The sequence below is a fragment of the Neovison vison genome, chromosome 8 (genome assembly GCF_020171115.1).
Source record: "Neovison vison isolate M4711 chromosome 8, ASM_NN_V1, whole genome shotgun sequence".
Classification (NCBI taxonomy): Eukaryota; Metazoa; Chordata; class Mammalia; order Carnivora; family Mustelidae; genus Neogale; species Neogale vison.
In genome coordinates, this window is record NC_058098.1 from 94,769,689 (window position 1) to 94,793,734 (window position 24,046).

The 24,046-nt window shown below is 42.2% G+C and overlaps 1 protein-coding gene across 11 annotated transcripts in view; it reads right to left on the minus strand.

Annotated features, from left to right (window-relative positions):
• Positions 1–24,046, minus strand: part of SLC4A5 (solute carrier family 4 member 5) — a 105,169-nt gene that overhangs the window by 65,512 nt on the left and 15,611 nt on the right. For 10 of the 11 annotated variants that reach the window (XM_044261438.1, XM_044261427.1, XM_044261432.1 and 7 more), the window contains 2 exons: positions 15,407–15,487; positions 8,942–9,133 (listed from right to left, as the gene is read on the minus strand). In XM_044261438.1, coding sequence (XP_044117373.1) covers positions 8,942–9,133; positions 15,407–15,487 — 273 coding nt within the window. Of the gene's footprint in view, positions 1–3,302; positions 3,385–8,941; positions 9,134–15,406; positions 15,488–24,046 lie in introns of those variants that run through there. The other variant, XM_044261437.1, reaches the window with a different exon arrangement.

Genomic DNA, 24,046 nt, shown 5'->3' on the forward strand with positions numbered 1-24,046 from the left:
ACCCTGGAGTCATCTTCATCTCAACCACTTTTTCTCACCTCCACCCCCTTATTGAAAGTTTTTAAGAATATTTCCCTCTTCACCAATCCCTTTGCTTCTGCCCCAGTTCAGTCTCTCATTGATTGTCTCCTGGGCTTCATCAACTCTTCCCCTTCCCCCAAGCCCCTCTGTCCCCTCAATTCATCATCCCCGCTGGCCCTCACTTATTTCTCCATGGATTCCCCGTGGTCAGTTTTCAACTACTTTGTCATCCTACTCCCAACTCTTGACTTCCCAGTAAAACACGGCAGCCAATGCCCAAACAAGAATTCATTGGCCCAGTCTTCACCTCCACAGGAACATCCTGGAACACAGGGAGAGGCAGGGTGATACTGTGGTATGGTGGAGACAAGGCACACAAGGGGTTTGCAATCCAGCTAGACATGGGTATGAATCCAAGAGCTGCCACTTGCTTATAGGTGTTCAGTCTGAATGAGCAGGGTTGTTGAGAGAAGCAAGGAGATAGGTCAGTTAAGGAGAATAAGACACATGACAAGGTCCTGCAGTGTAACAGGTGCTAATCCCCCTTCACCACTAACTCCAGCATCCAGGCTCATGTGCCCTGCTGGAGAAAACCATCCAGCTGTGCAAATGCAGGGTTTCCACCCTCAGCAGGTCTCAGAAGTGCAGCCACCTCCTACTCATCCTTGTCAGAGGCGTGTCCCATGTCCCTTGATGCCATTCATACCCTTGCTCCTCTCTTCAAGCCTCTTGATCCATCTCTTACCCAACTCGCCAAGGAACTAAAGGTCTCAGGATGTGAAATCCATTGCAATCTCCCTTCTAGTTCATCTGTACCCTTACCACTTTGTAGTCCATTTTTGAACAAAGGAGTCCTTCCTCCAGCTTAACCTCTGGCCACATTTATTCTTTTCTGCCGGACCGTTATTTTATCAACTATCCTTTCTTCACCTTGGTTTTCAACTTCGTTTCTCCACTCTTTTCCTCCCAGCCTATAAACAGTTCTTCTTACCCTAGAACACTCTCCCCTGACTCTACCTGCCTTCCATGCTCTCCTGCTCTCCTTTCTCTCCAACTTCTTAAAGGAGAGGTCTCCACTTCCTCCTTACCCAATCACTTTCCAACCTGCTGCAACTGGTTCAGCACCACCTCTCTGACAGATTTCAAACTGGCCGCTCAAAGATATGTTTAATTTAGCCCTCACAGAGTATAAAAGTTTTTGAAATAGTTGCTAACTTATAGAATTGTGAGATTTCATGTAAGAATCCAGATTCCTGGGCGCCTGGGTGGCTCGGTGGGTTAAGCCGCTGCCTTCGGCTCAGGTCATGATCTCAGGGTTCTGGGATCGAGTCCCTCATCGGGCTCTCTGCTCGGCAGGGAGCCTGCTTCCTCCTCTCTCTGTGCCTGCCTCTCTGCCTACTTGTAATCTCTCTCTGTCAAATAAATAAAATAAAATCTTTTAAAAAAATAATAAAAAAAAGAATCCAGATTCCTGACTTCTCTTGAAAATTCAGATGCTCTGAGGACTTGCTTGGCACCAATCAACTAAGGCTGAGTGACAGCTGCATTTTTTAAAAGTCCTTTTATTTGAATACAGTTGACACAAAGTGTCATGGGCAAATGCATTTTAATTTGCTAAAATGCTCCCTTCTCTACCCTGCTAATCCCATTTATGTTACACACCTGAGTTTACAACCATGTCCTGGGATCACTCTTGCTATCTTATTCTCAAGCCAATTAGTTAATAAAACCAAGCAAACCAACAGGTCTGATTTATCTCTTTGGGTCATCAGTGGTGGTGACTGCTCTCTCTGGACAGACATGCTACACTATTGGTTCTCATAACAAAGTACTTTCTTGATATTTTTGTCCTATCTCTTTGAGGACTCCTCAGTATTTTTCCCCTGGCCCCTCTTGCCTGTCTTACTTAAATCTTCATCTTTCCCAAGATCTCTCCTTGGCCTTCTTCTCTTTTCTCTTTCTAAACTCTATACCATCTTGTGTTCTTTATGGTGTCACCCTATAGATGAAGTCCCCCATGTCTCCAGACTCTGCTTGTATTGAGCATTTCCAGCAGTCAACTGGATTACTCCATCTGGGAGTTCTGCAGCCTTCACAAGTCAACCTCAATATACTCAAACCACTTTCCTTGTTCCAACACCCCAACCCTGCCCTTCTCTGTTTTGAATGATAGCCATGCTAGCTATCCAGTCATCTAGGTAAGAAATATTGGACTCATTCCTGAAGCCTTTTGCTCTCTCACCATTCGTGTCCAGACACTAACTTCTTTCCCTTGCTTCCTAAATACTTTTCAGCTCTCTCCTTCTTTTCTTACGCACTGCCACCATCTTAGTTCAGGTTCTCATTGTTTCCTGTTCCTATCACCATGAGAGCCTCCTTCTGCTTCTGCCTTTGGTTGCATAATCCACCCCTACTCCCTATGTGGCAGCAAAGTTTGCTTTTAAAACATTTCAGACATGTTCACATGACACACTCCTGGGAGTCATGGTGCTACTTGGGCAGCACCATAAAACATTTTGCATATATGGGTTAGAAATAATTTACTATCAGAAAATACTATTACTTTGTCTGTATATGGCTAAATCTACCTCATTTACTTAAAGGAATTTTATTTCTGAATTTTTCTATTACTTTAAACACAGTCTTTTCATTGGGTTATTGACTGCTGGTGCTTGCTAGCAAACCTCAAGAGTTAAGGAAATTTAATAGAAGAAAAACTAGCAATTGAACAAATAACCTTATTTTTTCTTTAGATTGGGAAAAGACGAAGACTCTGATTTTGATAGGACACACCAATTCTCCATAGAATCAGAATTCAAAAACTACCCTCTTAAAATGCAGACTTGATTATGTTACTCTCTAGGTTAAAAACCCTTAAGAGGTTCTGTATTACCTAGAGCCTAGGGTCTAGGACATGGCTGAAAACATCCCTTGTGATCTGGCTCTTCCCTGCCTTTTTAGGTTCTACCATGTTCCTCAGCCAGATGTCCTAGAGCCCAGTCACCCTTAACCCCAGATATCCTTGGCCCAGCCATCCGTGACCCCAGACACCCCAGACCCCAGCCACCCCCAATCCCAGATAGCCTGGACCCCAGCCACATCAGACCACAGACAGCTCTCTGGAGAGGAGGGCACCTCACTCCTCATGCCTGCTTCTCCCTAGGTCTGGAATTCCCCTTCCCCTTCAAGGCCAGGTAAGAAGACAAACAGATGCAACAGTCATGGGGAGTTGAGACCGGGCAGAGAGCAGGATGCCTGAAGCAGCCCTGAGTGGGCATTACCTGCTCCCTGGGACAGCTGAGCGCTGGGGTCTCCGGCTGTTGGCACTGCCTCTGGCCCCAGCCTGCTTCTGCTGCTGGCACCCTGGCCACTGCCTCCAAACGTCCTCTTCCCCAGCCGCTCACAACAAACTCAGTTTTGTTTCCAGTTAAGCACCAGGGGAGGCGTCCAGAGAGAAGAGGGAGAGGGAGAGAGAGAGAAAGAAAGAGGAGAGAGAGAGAGTGAGAGAGAGAGAGAGAGAGAGACAGGGAAGGAAGGGGGAAAGACTGGGGAGGTGTATCCGGGAGAGGAAAGAGCTGCAATGTGACAGAGATCGTATGTAAGAGAGAAAGACTGTACCGAGGGCAAATTCAAGCTATGGCGGGTGTGAGAGAGAGAATGTGAGAGGGAGCAGTGTGAGGGGCCGGGGTCCTCAAGTGTTCAGGAGAGAGGAGGGTTCAGCGGCGCCGCAGCGGCTGTGCAGGCGGCGGGAGCTCCCCAGCGGCAGGGGCGGTGGCGGTGGCAGCGGCCGGCCTGTGAGAGTGTGCTCAGAACTGCCCCGGGCCCCCTCCCCCGTGAGGGCTCCAGGAGAGCCCAGGCGCTTCTCCTCAGGCCCCTTTATAAAGGCAGGGTAGGGGTTTGCCGGGAGACTCCCCGGGGCCTCCTTAAGAGCCTTGGCCGCAGGGGAGCTGGCCCGAGAGAGGCTGCCAAGGCGGCTGTTCTCTCACCTGCCACGCAGCCCCCTGGAGGGTTGCTGTGGGGTCTCGAGTTTCAAAGCAACCACACTTGGTCAATAAAGTTCCATGCACCTGGTTTCTCTTTGCCCCAACTCCAAACCCAGATTCCCTGTCCTCCACCTCTTCAGCCACTTCCAGTCGGAGTGCCAAATGCCATCACTGGGAGGGGGTGGTTCCCGGGTGCCCGCCCGCGGACGGTGGGAGCTGGTCACTCGAGGGTGTGTGGCGAACCCCACTGCAGAATTATTTTGCTCTGCTGAGAAACTCCTAATCTCCTGGGTTTGGTTCAACAAGTGCTTACTGAGTACTTAGAATGTGCCAAGGTTGATTAGAGGTCACTGGGCGGCTGCTGCTCCAAGGGGCGCTGAACCCTGAATTCTCTAAGTCTCAGGGCCAGGAGGGAGCTTAGCCACTGTCAAATCCAAGCCCTTTACTTCACAGATAAGAAACTGGAAACCCAGTTAACACCACAGAAGGCCCCACCAGGCCCCAAGTTAGGAGAGCCCAGAGGAGAGCAGAGGCAGCCGACGTCCTCCACGCCACACTGCCCACCGTGGCTGGCCCCACTCATCACATCTTCATACCTGAGGCTCAAGAATCAAGGATGCCGGCTTTCAGGTTGAGGAAACAGCAGCAGAAGGTCAGGGGTGTATATTTAGGTGCTGGGCTCCCAGCAAACAATACCATCCAGGAGTTTCTGCCATGGTGGACTCTCCAGCAGGACAGGACATGGAGGAGACAGGCACTTCCCCAGGGGCTCAGGCTCTACAGGTCACACTACAGTGTGGCTGAAGTCGGCCTGTCTCCTCCTGAGTGCCGTTAGATAGCTACTGTACACCACACCAGGTCAGGGGCTGGCGGTGACCCCGAAACACCACAGAAACACCCAAAGAGATCACCAAGGAGGCCAGAGAATTCTCTTTATTCCTGTGGTGCTTTAAGAGCCCAGACCTGGGTTTAAAACCTGACTCTGCTAATTATTAGCAGTAGGATGTTGGCAAAGCATGAATCTCTCGGAGTCTTAATTTCCCCCCTCTATAAAGTGGGGCTAATCACACCACGCTAGACTCCGATGGGCATTAAGTGAGATAATATATGTGATTTGGATGGCACAGTGCTTGGTATACACCAGTCACCCAATAAATGCTCTGGCTACTGCTGTTGTTGCCAACGGGTCCGATGCCTTTCTCCCTTGTTACCAGTCATAAGCCTGGCCCTTTTAAACATTGCAAGGGCTCAGTCCTTTTCAGCCTCTAAATGCCCATGCTGCTCCCATGCTACCTCCCTACCCTCCAGCCCACGGCCCTTCCACTCTCTCTGCCCCCCCCCCACAGGTTTAGTGCACCACATGCTGGGCTCCCAGATCAGGGTGACTAATGCCTTGTGGGCCCTAGTTCAGGCAGCACATCAGAAGTTAATCCCCGTAATGAGAAATGCCACAGGTAATAGCCCCTGTGGTTGATAGCACACAGCTGAGAGTCACATAGTGACGGCTGGAGGACTGGACTCCACCAGCAGTTGCTGGGAGAAACCTAACAGTGCAGGAGCCAGCTTCAGGAAACACAATAAAAGAAACAAGCAGAATTGTGCTTTTACTGAGTGGGAACTGGCTAGTCATTGGATGAGCAAAGCACAAAATGATCTAGTGGACTACAAACCAGCAAGACTTCACCCCCTAGGAAAGACCTGGAAGGCATTTAGGACAGTTAGGAGGTTGGTCCTGGGGCCCTGCCCTCTGGACAAGCCCTGTCACAGGTTCCTGCCCTCTCTCTCTTGGACTCCACATGCATCTCTAGATAGCCAGTTTTGCGAGGGTGGCATCTGCCTTGCTCAAATCATGCTGCTGGCCCCCAGCACGGAGTTCACACAGCATGGGCACTCAATAAATATTTGCTGGGTGAGTGAATTTCAGTGATTAACACTCATGAGCGTATCAGCTGGGATTAGCCTTGGCAAGAAAGGAGCCCAGGACAAGGAAATGCTGCTGGGGGGGGTGGAGCTGGGTGGGGACTTTGGGTAGCTCAAGGCCATTGAATACTGGGGAGTTGGAGACTGACTTAGAGTTCTGAGGCCATTGTGTGAGGTGGGTCTCGAGAGGCGATGTGAAGGCTCCAAGTCCCAATTTCATGGACGAGAGTTCTTTTTCTAGGAAGCTGTCCCCAAATTCCAAACGTGCTGAGAGAAGAGCAAGAGAATCTGCCCCCATTTGTGTTTACAGGAATTCCTCCTGTCGTGGGTAATTTTAGGGATGTCAGCCCAGCCCATAGCCCTACCCAAAAGGATGAACCTCTGGCAGCTGTGTGTATTGGTGTAATGTATGACCCCTGCCCCTTGGCTACAGGTAATCTGACCACGAAGAGTTCATTGAACATCTGATTCAAGCTTGAAACACAGGGAGATGGGGGCCCTGGATGGCTCAGTCAGATAAGCCTCTGCCTTCACCTCAGTCATGATCCCAGGGTCCTGGGATTGAGCCCTGCATCGGTCTCCCTGCTGAGCAGGAAGTGTGCTTCTCCCCCTCCCTCTGCCTCTCACCCCTGCTTGTGCTCTCTCTGTGTCAAACAAATTAAATCTTTAAAAAAATATATATATCTATATATATGACAAAGGGAAAAGACTTGGAGCCAGGGTGAGGCCGAGATTAGCAGCTCCTGGGAATGCACAGCAATTTCAGCAAAGACATGGACGTCCCCTAGGATGAGGCCAGAGAGACTGGAATCCACTTTAGCTAATTCTCCAGCAATGAGGTAAACTTGGCTGGTGCATGGTTTATGAAAACTTTCCATTTATTAGGACTTTCACTGGTTCACTTGCAAACTTGGACCCTCAACCCCAATTACCCCTCAATGTCTTAAGGTCACTAACTCAGGATTCTCTTCTAATGGGATTTTTTTGTTTGTTTTTAGAATAGCCCTCATGGCTGGCGAGGGAATGTTGTATATGTTGATCATTCCAGGAGATCCAGGTTTTAAAGTGTCAAAGGACAAGAAGAGAGAGAAAATACATGGTTCTTTTGGGAAATACATTTTAATTTGCTTTCCTGCCTGCCCCTCACCCCAAAGGGGGCATATAAGGTCTAGAATGATCCTCATTCTTTCTCCTTTTCTGTCTTCCTTTCCCGCTTCTCTCTCCAAGTTGTATCCTTCCAAGACACAAATTTATAGGTACACAAAGGCAAGGAAGCTACCCCGTTTCAAAGCTTCAAAGTCTAAAAGATCCCCAACTGTCCTTGCACCTATGCTGGAAATTGCCTGTTTCAGGAACCCTTCATGGAGGAGATGCTTTAGAGACAAATATGTGTTCTGTCCCAACCCTTTCTCCTTCCTCATCAGAAATGAGAATGGAAGGCCACAGGAAATATATCCTTGATCCTAAGGCCTTGGAATGAGGCTCAATATGAGGCTTAAATGCCTGGCTGGAAAACAGCCTTTCTCTCCTTTACTGCTCATCTTGAGGCAGTTTTGGTCTTTTAGTGACCCCAGAGTTTAGTAGTGACCAGGCAAGTAGAAGATCTCAATGGTTTTTCACACCCCTCCCACCAGAAGGATCTCATAAGCCCTTGATGCCAATGAACATAGCCAAACCGAACCAATATCCTCTTGCAGAGGAAAAAGATCTGGGATCCTCACTCTCATATTGGGTTAATGTGTATTAGTTAAGCCAACATCTATTAAGTATCTACCACACACCTACCATGTTATTTGTTTCTTCTCTGCCTCAGGAGGGACCCAGCATACTCAATTTTACAAGGGGACCTTATCCCTAAATGTGGGGGAGGTGGTAGGGTTATAGGAGAATGCCTCAGAAGGGGAGGATGAGGCATTCAGATCTAACATGGGGAGCAGGAACTCTTCCCAAAAGGCTGGCTCTCCTTTGGGTCTCTGATGTTCCCAGCCCTGAGCTGGTCCGTGTGCACATGCATGGTTTCATCAGCACTCAATCTCTTATGCTAGATAGCGCCAAAAGATTTCCATCAACCCATCTCCCACTTAGACACATTTACTCTAGAAAAGCCACGGGACTTGGTAGACTTGATGCCAAGGAGAGCAGTTGTTCAGGGCAGCTGCAAGATTGTGGGTGACTAAGGTGGCCTTTGGGAGCGTGTGAGTCAGATGTCTTCCTACAGGGACGCTGAGACACTGTCACTGCCTCTGACATTCCTTTGAAGGTTTAGACAGTAAAATAACTAATTTTGCCTTGCTTAAGACAAGAGAAATATATAATAGAGACCAATCAAATACAATTTATTGGGCAGATTTAGGATCTGCTGAGGTGAAATCATGTCCCTAGAAACAGCAAATTCTCAAAAGAATAAAATGTCATAGTTGGGCTCTCAGGACTCGAGTCTTTTCACTTCTCTTAAGATTGATACTTTTCTTTCCACAGGAAGGAACAAAAGACTGATTTTTAATTAGCCCAAAACTGATATCTGCAGCAGCAGCAGAAGGCCTCAGGGGATTTGCTGGGCTGGGAGAGAGCTTTCCAGGGGTCTGCAAGCCATCATGCCAGTGCCTAGACTATTCTGTACTGTTCCTTCAAGCTTAGGCAAGGAAAGAGGGTGGAGGTAACGTGATGTGGAATTCAGTTTATGGAGCACAGTGGCTCCTGCCAAGTCATGTTTGTGGTTAGGGCAAGAGCTGTACGGCCCCTAAGAATTTGGAAATGAGGAAAATAATTAAGCCATGAAAACAGCTTGGGGTAGCTCAGAGCAGAGGTCTCCAAGTCACCAGAGAGAGACAGGGCTCAGCCTGGCTAAATGTATCCCTGGGCAGGGAGGTTGGTCTGCAGGGGTGGCATAGCACGGGTGGTAAGAGCCCTGACCCCAGTGGGACATCACTGTGTCTCCAGAGAATCTCCCCAATCTATCACCCTGTCTGGGCTCCCCAGCAGATGGCTCCCCTGAAATGTGCCCTTCAAGAACTCACGAGTCCTGCTGACATGATGCACGTTGCTGTTCCGGCTGCTTCCCCTGCTGCCCACGCCAGTCAGTTCCTGTTGTGGCTTGTCTGGCCGCAGGCCCCAGCAGACCTTCTGTAGGCCTGGAAGACGTCCCTGTGGGTCTCTTTTCCTTTGAGGGTAACTGGGGACTGAAAGCCCAATGTGGATGGAGCGGCAGTCTGTGGGCAGAGCACAAAAGAGGGGGGAAGCAAGGATTACTGAAAATGGGCATTTCTCCTTACTATCCTCCAGTTACAAAGAGCTAGGGCCACCAAAGCAGAATGGAAGACATGGAGTTCCTGGCCAGGGCCACTGCCCCAAGTCTTGGGTTTGATAGAACTCCATTTCTTTTCTTTCTTTTTAATAAAGATTTTTATTTATTTATTTGATAGACAGAGAGAGATCACAAGTAGGCAGAGAGGCAGGCAGAGAGAGAGGGGGAAGCAGACTCCCTGCTAAGCAGACAGCCCTATGTGGGGCTCAATCCCAGGACCCTGAGATCATGACCTGAGCTGAAGGCAAAGGCTTAAACCACTGAGCCACCCAGGCGCCCCCAGAACTCCATTTCTGAACACCTCAGCCATTGCTGGAAATGATACCCTTCGTGCTGTAGTTAGAACTCAATTAGAATGAGCAGAACTCCCATCACGCTGTTCTTGCTTGTCCAGAATGGCAATAACTGCATAAGGCTTATGACACATGGCCTGAGAGAGTCCCTCAGTGACTCACAGATTTAGTCCAAAACGCCAACCCCCCTCTTTGGGAGGGCTGTTATGCATTTCCATCAAGGGCCACTTTTACTCATAATGAAAGACTATGTAAACTACTTAACAGAAAAGGGAGTTACTTGGACTTCTCAAAGCTGGTTTTGTATACTAGAATTTTCAAGAACTAGACTCATGAAGAACCTTAATTTCGAATTCCACTAAGAAGCCTGGTTGGTCTGTAAAGCCCCACTGGGTCTTTGCACACAAAAAGTAGCTGTAATTCTCTCAGGTCTCAGGATGGACATTCTGCTATCAGTGTTTCATCAGTGTTGGCTTCAACTGGTCAACAGTTTTTAAAATAATCAATAGATTTAGTTTTATGTATACAGAATAATTGAGCAGATAGTACACAGGAAATTAGACTTCCATCCTACTGCCACCAGACCCCAGCTCCACGAACAGATCTCCTATTATTTTTATTGAGGTATAATTATACCTCAATTATACAATATAATATATATTACTGAGGTATAACATTGTATTAGTTCAAGGTGTACAACATACTAATTTGATAGATGTATATATTGCAAGATGATTGCCATAAGAAGTCTAGTTAATATCCATCACCCCACATAGCTGTACTTTTTTTCTTGTGTTGAGAACTTTTAGAATCTACTCTCTTGGCAACTTTCAAATATACAATACAGATTGCTAACTATACTTACCTTGCCGTACATTCCATCCCCAGAATTTATTTATCTTATAACTGGAAGTTTGGTTTTTTTACTTCTTTCACCCTTTTGCCCACCTCCAAACCCCTGCCTCTGGCAACCACTAATCTGTTCTGTTTCTTTGAATTTGGTTCTTTAGATTCCACATATAAATAGAATCATACAGTATTTGTCTTCTCTGTCATTGCCAAGACTGTCAAGGAGCGAACCCTTTGTGTTTTCTTCTTGAAATTTTGTTGTATCAGGTCGTATATCAGACTGTCATCCATTTTGAATTGTGTGTGTGTGTGTGTGTGTGTGTGTGTGTGGTGTAAGATAATGGTCCAGTTTTATTCTTATGCATGTGGCTGTCCAGTTTTCTCATAAGAGAGATCATCCTTTCCCCACTGTATATTCTTGATTCCTTCATCATAAATTACCTGAACTTAAAAATGTGGGTATATTTCTGGGCTCTCTCTTCTTCTCCATTGATCTATGTGTCTGCTTTTATACCAACACTATACTGTCTTGATTAATATAGCTTTGTAATATCTTTTGAATCAGGAAGCATGATGCCTCCAGCTTTGTTCTTTTGCAAGATCACTCTGGCTACTGGAGGTCCTTCATGGTTCCATAAAAATTTTAGAATTATTTATTCTATTGTTGTGAAAAACATCATTGAAATTTTTATAGGGATTAGATTGAATCTGTAGATTGCTTAGGGTAGCCTGGACATTTTAAAAATATTAATTCATCCAATCCATGAGCATGGAATACCTTTCCATTCCTTTGTGTCTTCTTCAATTTCTTTCATCAGTGTCTTAAAATTTTCAGTGCACAAGTCTTTCACCTCCCTTGTTAAGTTTATTTATTCCTGCTTATTTTATTCTTTTTGTGGCAATTATAAATAGAATTTTTTTCTTAATTTCTCCTTCTGACAGTTCATTATTAGTATATAGAAATGTACCCTTTTGTATTAATTTTTGTATATTGATTTTGTATCTTATAACTTTACTGAATTTATTAGTTCTAACTAATAGAACTTTTTTGGTGGACTCTTTAGGGTTTGCCATATATAATATCACATCATCTGTGAATAGAAAGTTTTACTTCTATTTGGTGGAACGTTTTTTGGTGGACTCTTTAGGGTTTGCCATATATAATATTACATCATCTGTGAATAGAAAGTTTTACTTCTTCCTTTCTGATTTGAATGTCTTTTATTTCTTTTTCTTGACTAATTGCTCTGGATAGGACTTCCAGTACAATGTTTATTCAACAATGTTGAATAAAAGTGGTGAGTGTGGGCATCCTGATCTTTTTCCTGATCTTAGAGGAAAAACTTTCAGCTTTTCATTGTTGAGTAAGATGTTAGCTGTGGGTTTGTCATATATAGCCTTTGTTATGTTGAGGTACAGTCCCTCTAGACTCAGTTTGTTGAGATTTTTGATAAGGATTAGATATTGAATTTTGTCAAATATACATTCTGCATCTATTGAGATGATCATATTATCTTTATCCTTCATTTTATTAATATCACATTGATTGATTTACAGGTGTCAAACCATCCCTGCACTCCTGAAATAAATCCTACTTGATCATGGGGCAAGACCCTTTTAATGTATTGTTGAATTTAGTTTCATAATATTTTGTTGAGTATTTTTACACCTTTGGTCATCAGAGACATTGGCATGTAATTTTTTTTTCTTGTAGTGTCCTAGTCTGTTTTTAATATCCAGGTAATACTAGTGTCATAAAATGAAATTGGAAGTGTTCTCTTCTATTTTTTGGAAGAGTTTGAGAAGGATTGGTATTAATTCTTACTTAAATGTTTGTTAGAATTTACCAGTTAAGCCATCTGTTCCTGAACTTTTGTTTGTTGGGAGGTTTTTCATTACTGATTCAATCTCCTTACAAGTAATTGGTCTGTTCTTTTTTTCTTTTTCTTCATTATTTAGTTTTGGTAAGTTGTACCTTTAGGAATTCATTCATTTATTCTAAGTTGTCCAAATCATTCATATATAATTGTTCACAGTAGTCTCTTTTGATCTTTTATATTTCTGTGCTTTCAATTTTAATGTCTTTTCTTTCATTTCTAATTTTATTTGAGTATCCTCTTTTTTCCCCTGATAAATCTAGCTCAAGATTTGTCTATTTTGTTTGTCTTTTCAAAAACCAGTTCTTAGTTTCATTGATCTTTTCTATTGTCTTTTTAGTCTCTATTTTACTTATTTCTTCTCAGATCTTTGTTGTTTCCTCCCTCTACTAACTCTGGGCTTAGTTTGTTCTTTTTCTAGTTCCTTGAGGTATAAAGTTAGGTTGTTTACTTGTGCTCTTTCTTTTTTCTTAATGTAGGCATTTATTGCTATGAATAGATTACCCTATTATTAACAACTTGCATTAGGGTGGAACATTTGTTACAATTAATAAACCAATACTGATGTATTATGATTAACTCTAGTCTATTGTTTACATGAAGTTTCACTTTTAGTGTTGTATAGTTCTATGGGTTTTGAAAAATGCCTGCATCTACCATTACAGTATCATACAGAATAGTTTCACCAGCCTAAAAATTCCCTGTGCTTTACCTACTCATCCATCCTCTTCCTGAATACTCAAGTTACTTTCCTCTTTTGGCCTTTACACTTTGTTCTCTTTCCTTTTTTTCTTCTTTTTGAGGTGAAATGAGAATGGGTGGGGTATATGAGTGGGAAGATTTTTTTTCTCTGCTTATGTGAACTGCAGCAAAAATGTTTGGGAACCACTCTTAGGATAACTTGGAGTCTGGAATTCCATGGTGATGATTTTCCAAAGAGCAGGATGGCCAAAAAATATTATTGTAGTTCCTCCTTTCCACAGAGGATATGTTTCAGGTTCCCTAGAGGATGCCTGAAAGTGCACATAGCACTGAACCCTACATATACCATGCTTTTTCCTGCACATACGTACCTATGATCAAATTTAATTTATAAATTAGGCACAGTAAGAGATTAACAATAATAAGTAATAATAAAATAGAATAATTATAATATTGTATAATAAAAGTTATGTGAATGAGCTCTCTCTCTCTGTCTCAAGATATCCTATTGTACTGTATTCACCTTTTTACTTGTAATGATACAAGATGATAAAATGTCTATGTGATGAGATGAGGTAAGATAAATGACATAGGCACTGTGACATAGTGTTGGGCTACTACTGACCTTCAGATGATGTGTCAGAAAAAGAATCTGCTTCCAGACCTTGATTGAATATGGGTTACTAAAACTGAAGAGAGTGAAATCACAGATAAGTGGGGGACTACTGTATTTTTGAAGCCCATGGATGGCAACTGAGATTTGAAAGCTGCTGTAGAACAGGAAATTAAACTCTGTGTTCTTACATCAAGATCTACCTTAACTTGATTTTATTTTCTTTGGAGGGGAGGTCTGCCTCTTGGCTCAAACTCCTGAAATGTAGATGCTAATGTCTGGGCATCCATTGACTACAGATGTCACACAGAAACCACATCAAGCTGAACCTTGGAGAAGCATATCTAACTAAGCCCTTTCAAGATAGGTTGAGTGTCTACTCTGGTGAAAAGACTCTGAATCATTCATAGGTACGGGAAAGTGAGTTTACCAGGATGTCAGTGTCCAAATCTTTTTAGAGCCCAGCTCACCCCAGCATACCTCACTGCTCACTCTTCTGAAGCTCCAGTCTTTCTTGGCTGTAACCAAGAATGTGAGGTGGAGATTTTTATGAAGTACAGCCTTACTTTCTAGTGGACCAATATCAGAATGATTGGTGCTCCTCCTTCCTTCCCCCATCTCCCTCCAGTATGGCATGACTTCCCTTGCTCAATTCTACCATTTCTTAAGCAAGCTGTAATTTGAGTAATCCATGGACACCAGTAAGAGGTAAGTAGTTTTAAACTAAGGGCTTAGCAGATGAATTCCTAGTTTCCACTGTTGAGGTCAGGAACAGAAATGAGAAACAGCTGGTATATCAGAAAGGCCTCTGTCAAGAGTCACCTGCCTTGGATGCTCCCTGGCTTGTTCATCACTTGCTTCACGGCCATGGACATCTGCCTCTCAAGAACTCAGTGTCCTTACCTGTAAGGTGGAAATGAAATCCCTTCTCTACTATCTGGGCAAGGTTTTTGAGAAGACAGAATGAGATGGTATATGGGAACTTGATTAGAAAATTGTAAGGGATACACATATGAAGAATATACTTATTGGAGAAATCAGGGAAGATAGCTATCAGGAAAGTATTATACTTTTTTCCCTGGATCTAACTTGTCCCTTTTTTTCCCCTGGCTTCCATCATAATCATCAGAGTGTCGCTGTGTAGCTGGTGAACTGTGGAGAATGGCTAGCCCTCTCCCAAGCTTCCTCCTTCACTCTGCAGGACCTCTCCACTCACTGTGGACATCTTGCAGTTTGGCTCAGGACAGTGCTAAGTTCTCCTAGGAACTCCTCAGCTGCATTCTTCTCCATTGATAGCTCCAGAATGGGTCTACACATTCTACAGCTCAGCAAGCATCCAGCTGGGCAGAGAGATTGTTGTTTCCCTCCAAGTGGGGCTGGGGCAGTGGCAGGGCGGTGGCCTGTCTGGTTGCCTCTTCATAAGTCCTGTGGTTGCTTCTCTGTAGAGTGTAGGAACTTAATACCTCTGCATCAGCAATTTTTGAGCAATAGATAACCCCATTCAATATCTTCTTGCAGTAGTTTGAGCTGCTATTTTTAGAATCTGTGTAATGGTGGCATCTTGTATAGTTTGTAGATATTGTAAAATTAGGTAAGTTTAATTTTGTGTTGGGGATGCTATGCCCTAATTCACAGAAACAAAGTGCCAGTTTCCTGTCTTTGGCCCCATGATGTGGTCTCTTTAATATGTAGCCTGGTGCCATTGGGTCCAGAGAAGACACCATGGGTGGGCCAGGGAAAGGGGCCAGCTCTCTAGATCTTCCCACTGGAGGGGTGTTATAAGGATATTTAAGAAACTGGCAGACCATCCTAGGATTTGCATCAAGTTCTCAAGATGACCTTACCTTCCTGATCCTGACATCTCCTCCTGTAGTTAGCACGGTCCAGCTTCCCTACCCCAGTCTTCTCTTCTTCCACCTTCATAACTATAAAAGATGAACACAGTCTCAAAATATATACAACACGGAAAGGTAGGATTTTGAGGAGAAATGGCCAAATCCACACCCATAATAGGAGACCCTAAAGCAGATGAAAAAATTAAGGCAAAAGAACAAATTGTAAACAAATTGAAGAAGCTCAAATACTATCTCTAAAAATAGAGAACAGATCTCTTTTTCAATTATAAATTGAACACTTATAGAAAGCACATATCTAGATCACAGGTAAGACTTAGTAAATTTCAAAGAAACTGTATCATACTCCCACAGTAAGAGTGTATATATACATATATATGTGTGTGGGTATGTAAGATGTAAGATATTCATATATATATATATAATAAATGTATATAAATATATGTATATACACATATAACTTTAGAAACTAAAAGTAATTTCTACTCATGGGTTTAACAGGAAACCACATAGAAATTATTAAATATTTAGAACTCAACAATTACAACTACAAAATATTGAAACTTATGGGTTGCAATATATTTTGAGGAAACAGAGAAGGAAGGAGTGGAGGGAGGGAGGAAAGAAGGAAAATAAATGTGATAAGCATTCAACTAAAGAACCTGGCGAGGGGGGGCGGTGAAACAAGAGAAAAGCTAAAGAAAGTAGAAAATGTAACTATAAAAAAAAAAAAGAAATAGAAATGAGAATAGATGGTTAACAAACCCAAAGGCAATTATTTGAAAAGATTCTTAAAATAGGCAAATTGTGCAAAGCTAATCAAGCAGAAAAGAATGTTCATAAGTAAACAATATTGGGAGTAAAAAAGCAACATAACTAAAAATATAGTAGAGAATTTAAAAATTAAAAGTGAATGCCATGAAAAACTTCATGCCAATACATTTTAGTTTGGGTAATAATAATAATTACCATTTCTATGTGCCAGAAACTATTTTAAATGCTCTGCATGTGTGACTTTTTTTTTAAGATTTTATTTATTTATTTGACAGAGAGAGACACAGCAAGAGAGGGAACACAGCAGGGGGAGTGGGAGAGGAGAAGCAGGCTTCCTGGGGAGAAGGGAGCCCAAACCGGGGCTTGATCCTAGGACCCTGGGATCATGACCAGAGCTGAAAGCAGACACTTAGTAACTGAGCCACCCAGGTGCCCGTAACTCATTTTACAGGTGAGTAAACTGAGGCACAAGAGCTTAACTGACTGCCCAAATGGAGGAACAGAGGTTCAGACCCAGACAATCTGTTTCTGGAATTTAAGTTCTTAGCCATGAGGCTGATAAATGGATATTTTATTAGGAAAATAATAGAAGTGACCAAAATTGACTTTAAAAGAATTAGAACATAGGAGATAACATGGAGGACATTAGGAGAAGGAAAGGAAAAGTGAATTGGGGCAAAGCACAAGAGACTGTGGACTCTGAGAAACAAACTGAGGGTTTTAGAGGGGAGAGGGTGGGGGGATGGGTGAGCCTTGTGGTGGGTATTAAGGAGGGCTTGTATTATATGGAGCACTGGAAGTTGTACATAAACAATGAATCCTGGAACACTACATCAGAAACTGATTATGTATTTTATGGTTATTAACATAACATAATAAAAATAAATAAATAAATAAATATTAAAAAGGGGAAAAAAAAGAATTAGAAAACCTCAACTAACCAATAACCATTAACTGAAAAATTTATGGGTAAGTAATTTCAAGCAGCCTTTCCCATGTCCCATGGATAATTTCTGAAGCTGGATTATAGGTACAAAATGATTATCATTTTTTTCTATTTTTTTGTGTCTGAATTTTTTTTTCCTATCGTGAAAGGAAAGATAAACACCAGGAGAAGACAGTTTTTAAAAAAAATGTTTTATCTGAATCTTCAAGGATTAGATAGTCTCTAACTGATACAAAATGGTTTTCAAAAGTAGAAAAAAAGGAAATTGGAGGCAGTAGATATATCTAAAGACCAGAATACAGGGTAGGACTAAAAGCAGAAGAGTTTGTTGAAAATCTTCCTAAAGAGTCCATTTAACCCTCAGATCCTCTTTCCTAGGCTCCAGTCTCTTAGAATGCGCCTCCTTCTAGAAGGGGGTTAAACCCAAAGACCTCTGGATAACTAAGGACAAGAAGGAGTCATTTCATTGAGGGGTGGGGAGAGGAATTAAGCAAGGGCAGTTAGCCACTCAGCCCTCTGCCTACTTGACTCCTTGAACACTAATGAGGTTTACACACTCCACGTGGGAGACTGGAGGATTTACAGATCCTGACATTTTGGGGACCTCTAACAAATGGTCAAGGCTCCACCCAACTGCCCACCATGAGTCTATCATTCAATAAGTCCAGCCTATCAAACTGTTATTGGGCAGCTCCACTCCAAAGTCATGGCCAGCCAAGAATCGCCAGAATGACAGAGACCAAAACAAGCAGGAGGAGAGGAAGTCCAAGGAAACAGGAGCAATGTCGGCAGCCAAAGAACCATTTAAAAAGCATATAATTCACATATCTGAGTAGACTAGAAAAGACCTTGTATCCATGACAAAAAGAAAAGTAGAATCTACAAACCTGGGACTTTTAAAGAATAAGAAATAACTCTTGGGGGCGCCTGGGTGGCTCAGTGGGTTAAGCCTCTGCCTTCAGCTCAGAACATGATCCCAGCGTCCATGGATCGAGCCCCATATCGGGCTCCCTGCTTGGCAGGGGGGAAGCCTGCTTCTCCCTCTCCCATTTCCCCTGCTTGTATTCCTTCTCTCACTGTGTCTCTCTCTGTCAAATAAATAAATAAAATCTTAAAAAAAAAAGAAAGAACTCTTGAAAATTAAAGATATGTTAGAAGAAAATTTTCAGTAAAAGAATTAGAATATGAAGTAGGAAAAAATATGTGAGAAAATAGAGCACAGATATGAGTAATTTTTTAAACAGTCGGGAAAAGGCAAGGAAATCAGAGGACCAATCCAGTGGTCTAACATCAAAGCAATAGAAGCCAAAGAGAAGCCAGAAAAAAATAATGGAGGGGAAATTATCAAGGACTTAAGAATATTTCTCAAAACTGATGGATTTGAATTTCCTGGTGGAAAGAACTTACTGAGAGCCCAGTAAATGAATTTAAAACAAAATCCACTCCAAGTGACATTACAAAGTGTTAGAATATTACATATAAAGAGAAGACCTTAAAAACCTTCCAGAAGGGAAGCCTGGGTGGCTCAGTGGGTTAACCCTCTGCCTTCAGCTCAGGTCATGATCCCAGGGTCCTGGGATAGAACCCCACATCAGGCTCTCTGCTCAGCAGGGAGCCTGCTTCCTCCTCTCTCTCTGCCTGACTCTCTGCCTACTTGTGATCTGTCAAATAAATAAATAAACTCTATTTAAAAAAATAAACAAACAAACCCTTCCAGAAGAAGGAAATAAGTCACCTACAAAGAATCAGATGTGAGAACTGGCATCCAGACACTGTAAGACAGTGGAGTTATGCCTCCAAAAGTGAGAAAAAATTATTTCCAACCTTGATTTCTAGTCCTAACTAAAATATCAAATGTGAGGGTAGAAAAAGTATTTTTAGACAAGTCTTAAAATTTTACTGCTTATGCACTTTTTTCAGGAAGTGGTTGAAGGAAGAACTCCAGCAAGATGGAAGAGCATCTAAGGAAGGAATACAGCATCTAGAAAATGGGATTCACCACAAAAGACTAGCACAGGAGGCCCTGGGAAGAAGCTGTATAGCAATCCAGAGAGCAGTGGGTTCATCTTAGATCAGGCTCTGCACGGGTTCTCAGAGAAAAACCTGAAACTGATCAATTATCTGGATGTGTTTCACTGTTTTGAGAAGATACTAAGATTCTTCCAAGAATAAAGAGTCATGGAAAGGAAGAGTGACCATTGAACACTATGTAACTCAAATGTGAGCAACATATGCAGCGACATTTATGCAGTCATAATAAATAAAAATGAATATATAACCCAAAACTGGGATATAAGCAGGCTTGGTATCCCACCACTGTGCATTATTATGCATATGTTGCTGTTTGTGGCTGGTGTTCAGGTATTCATTCCCACTGCTCAGTGTCAATGCCATATGGGAAATCAAATACTTTGAATTTCTACATTGGATGTAACTATTTGGAGAGATGAGGATTTGTCAGGGAGATGGGGGTTGTAAGACACCTGCAGAGGAAACTGCTAGATGTCCATCCCCCCCTTTCTGCTCTGATTTTATTCAGGACAGCAATGTGGCTGACTAAAAATAATCACTTCCTCCAAATGCCCCTCAGCAATCTCTGAAGAGATATCTCTAAAGAGACAGAGCAATCTCTAAAGAGAAAGAACCTAGGAGAAGTTTCCCTTCCTGGATGAAGCCTCTGCAGAAGAAAGCATCTCCATTTTTCCTTCCTCTGCCTTCCTGGATAAAGTTGCCAGATTTAGCAAATAAAAATAGAGTTTTCCCAGTTAAATCTGAGTTTTATATATACAATTAATGGTTTTTAGTATAAGTCCCATGCAATATTTGGAATATACTTATACCAAAACTGGCTAACTATCTCACCTCTGTCGAGATGAGCATAGACTCGATGCCTGGAAGTGCAGCAGCCCTCTTGTCATCATGGAAATGGAGGCTACATGCTGACTGTGAATACAAGGGGAGGAAGAATCCTGGATCTTTAATGTCTTCACTGAGTCATTCTACAGTACTGGACAGCCCACACTTAGGTTTCTTGTTAAGGAGAACAGTTAAAACACTATTTGTTTAAATACTATAGTTAACTTTTCTGTTACTCAAAACCACACCTGTGTCATAGGACAAAAGACTCTGCGACTGTATTTACTGGGCAAATAAGATTGGGTTCTGGGGGTGCCTGGGTGGCTCAGTCAGTTAAGCATCTGCCTTCAGCTCAGGTCACGATCTCAGGGACCGAGCCCTGTGTTGGGGCTGAGCAGGGAGTCTGGTACAAAACAGACTCCCTGCTCAGGGGAAGAGAATCCCCTCCCCCACTTGCATACTCTCTCTATCTTGCACGCACATGTGCGCGCAAATAAATAAAGTACTAAACTGCCCCCCTCCAAAAAAAACAACACATTAGAAAAAAAAGATTGTGTTCTGTTAGTAAGGAAAACAGGGGGAAAGGGCACTGAGTGGTCATGTAACAGTGTTTGCTACACTTTCCAACACCAATTCCCTCCTTGTCTAGCCTCTTCTGTTCAAGTAGAAACACATGGCCCTTCATGCTGTAGACACCCTCCCCAACTCCAGGCATGAATTAGATCTGTCTAAATTATCCATGGTAATCATATGGCCTTTGACCAGTAACTGATCTTAGAAGTAGTCATGTACCCCATCAAGCCAGTGAGATTTAAGTGGAAGTCCATTCAGTAGGACTTCCAGGAAAGCTTTAATTTCCCTAATAAAAAGTGACAGACCCTTCTGGAATGCACGTTTGGCCAATTACCCTCCCTACTTTCCTGCACAGACCTTGGACGTGAGACTTCTACATGAAGCAGTCCTCTTGCAACAATAAGGTGACAAGTATGAAGAGCTAAGGCTCAGGTTGAGGTCAAAGCAGAAGCCTAGAAAAAATCTTCGTTCCTGATAATGTCAGGATAAGCAGCTCCAGACTGCTTATCTCTGGGCTTCCTATTACATGAAAAGAAATCTACTTTGTATATTTAAATTGCTAGCCAAGTTTTATGTTGCTTTTAGCTAAAGACCTTTCCAGGGATGCCTGGGTGGCTCAATCAGTTAAGAATCCAACTCTTGATCTCACCTCAGATCTTGATCTTGGGGTTCTGAATTCAGGCCCTGTGTTAGGCTCCATACAGGGTGTGAAGCCTACTTAAAAAATAAGAAGAAGAAGAAGAAGAAATAAAGACCTATAAATAAAATAAAGATTATATAAAAATAAAGGCCTTCCTAACTGATACATAATAAATACTATGGGGAGCTGAAATGAATTAACTAGATTTCTGCATATTAACATGTATAAATCTCAAAAACATAAGAAATAGAAAAAAACAGGGGCGCCTGGGTAGCTTAGTCAGTTAAGCATCTGCCTTTGGCTCAGGTCAGGATCCCAGGGTCCTGGAATCGAGCCCCGAGTCAGGCTTCCCTCTCAGCAGGAGGGCCTGCTTCTCCTCCTCCCACCCCTCTGCTTGTGTTCCCTCTCTCGCTGTCTCTCTGTCAAATAAATACATAAAATCTTTTTAAAAAGAAGTGAAAAAAGCATAAAGTTATAAAGTTATAAAGATATAGAAACAAAGTGGCATTATTTATATAAAACTTCAAAACATTGTCTTTAATTTTATGGTTTATTGCTACATTATAAGCAATAGCAGAAAATTGCCCAGAGGAATGAGACACACTAACTCCAGGTTACTTCTGAGGAAAGGTAAGGTTTAATCTTGATGTGTTAGCTGTATCTTTGATATTTTGGATAGATATAGATGGAAATGAAGCAAAAATGATAAAATGTTAACATCTGTTAATTCAGGACAGTGATATACAAGTTTGAAGTATTTTATTATTAAAAATTTTTAAATGAGTTTTTTTTTTTAAAGAAATAAGAGAACTCCCCACCACTATGATATAACAGTCTCAAAACGGCCAAGTGAGTACCCTGCACAAAGAATGACTGGTGGGAAAAATCCTCACACTTTGATATGTCATTGTGAAATTTTAGAACACTAAATAAATGTCAAGAAAAAAGGAAATTCTTAAAACTTATAGAATGAAATAGACAGAAACAGCTCACCTACAAATGAATAAAAGACTATCTGATTTCTCATCAGCAACTTGGATAACAGAAGACGACAGAGCAATGCATCCAAAATTCTGAGGGAGAATGATTTCTAATCTAGCATTCTCTACTCAGGCAAACTACCAGGCAAGAGAGGGTAGAAGTCATCTTCACATATGCAAGAAATCATTTTACTTCTCTCTTGTAACTTCTTATGAAGTTACTTAAATATGTTACCACAATGAATCAAGAAGGGGAAGACAATGGGATCCAAGAGAGGGCTCCAAGCTGAAGAAAAATGAAGGGAGGTCCCTAGATGGCTGCTGTGCCACAGCCCTAGTCTCTCCTCAGAAGAGTTAAAAATGACATTTCAGAAGGAGCCACCCAAGGAAAAGATGAAATGCGAGAGGTCTGATACACTTCTTGAGAATTTGGAACAATTTAAGACAGAGACAAAGATAGAAAATGCAAAGGAAGGCAACTAGAAATACCAGGAAAAAAATTAGTATTCCAAGAAATAAAATGTGGTTATGGTACACAGTCATAAGAGTATAAACATTGATTTTTGAATTAACAAAAAACAATATATATCTACACTGGGAGAAGGGAGAAGAGATGGGTGTGGTATAAGATAATTATTTACCTGTAGGTGGCTAATATCCAACTCTGATAAATAGCAGGAGATACATATATATCTATATAAATAATATGTATATATTATTAGAGGGGTGTAGGTAGCCAACAGAAAAAGCTGAAAGAATTCCAGGTGGTCCTTTGGAGGACCATCTTTGGAAGATGGAACAGTGGAGTATTTAGAAAGCTAGAATGGAGTTTTGTTGTTGTTTTTTTGTTGTTGTTGTTTTGTTATAAGCTCTTACATGTGCTACTTTATTTTTAATTATGGTTACATTTTTTTAAAACATTTTAAGGCAAATAATTTAATATGACACATATACTCCCACTTAATGGGTAATTTTATCCCCCTGATAATCCAGAATTAAATCCATTTGTTCAAAGTGTATCATGTTTAAATATTCAGGAGAACTACAAAAAAAGTACCTTCAAGAAGTGGTTTGCAAGAGTACTCAAAGGTATGCATGTGTCACAGTCTTCTGGGGGGTGCGTTAAAACCTGGATTTCTGAGCTCCACTCAAGAGTTACTGATTCTGTGGATCTGAGCTGTAGGCTGAAAGTTTGTGTTCTCTACAAGTTCCACTTGATGCTGAAGCTGCTGATCCAGGGACCACACATTGAGAACCGCTGCTTTAAGGAAATAACTCCTATTTATATTTTCTATTAAACTGAATCACCATGCATGGATCTTAGTTTACACGAGCTTCACATGCATAACAAGATCACATCTTTGCTTTCAAACTGGGCACTGTGAACTGGTAAGCTTAGCGATGACACACTGGTAGCTCCAATTGATTGGTGATTTTCTGAGAGTCGGTATCTTCCTCAACCCTCCCTCCTCAAGCTTGAGTAGAGACAAGCAGAGTAATGTCTTTTCCCATATGGAACCACCTCCAAATCTTTTAGATGGGGCTCACCCCATATCTCCCCAACCACAACAGGAAAGGCCATGTGGTCCAGCCTAGCCAATCAAACACTCCCCATTCCCCCATCACAGAGATTGGTTCCACGGGAAGCCAGTAAGCTTGGGTGCTACAATGTTGCTTGACACAGGGAGGGAAATATTCAAGAAAAGTAAAAAAGCAGAGTACTGGTAACACTGTAACTCCCTGAGTCAGTTAATTCTGAACTGACCTGACTAATAGAAATGAAATGGGATTTTCCAGCATGTTTTAAAAACGTATTCTTTCATATCTGAAGTACTATGGATTTTCAGATTGGAAATCAAACA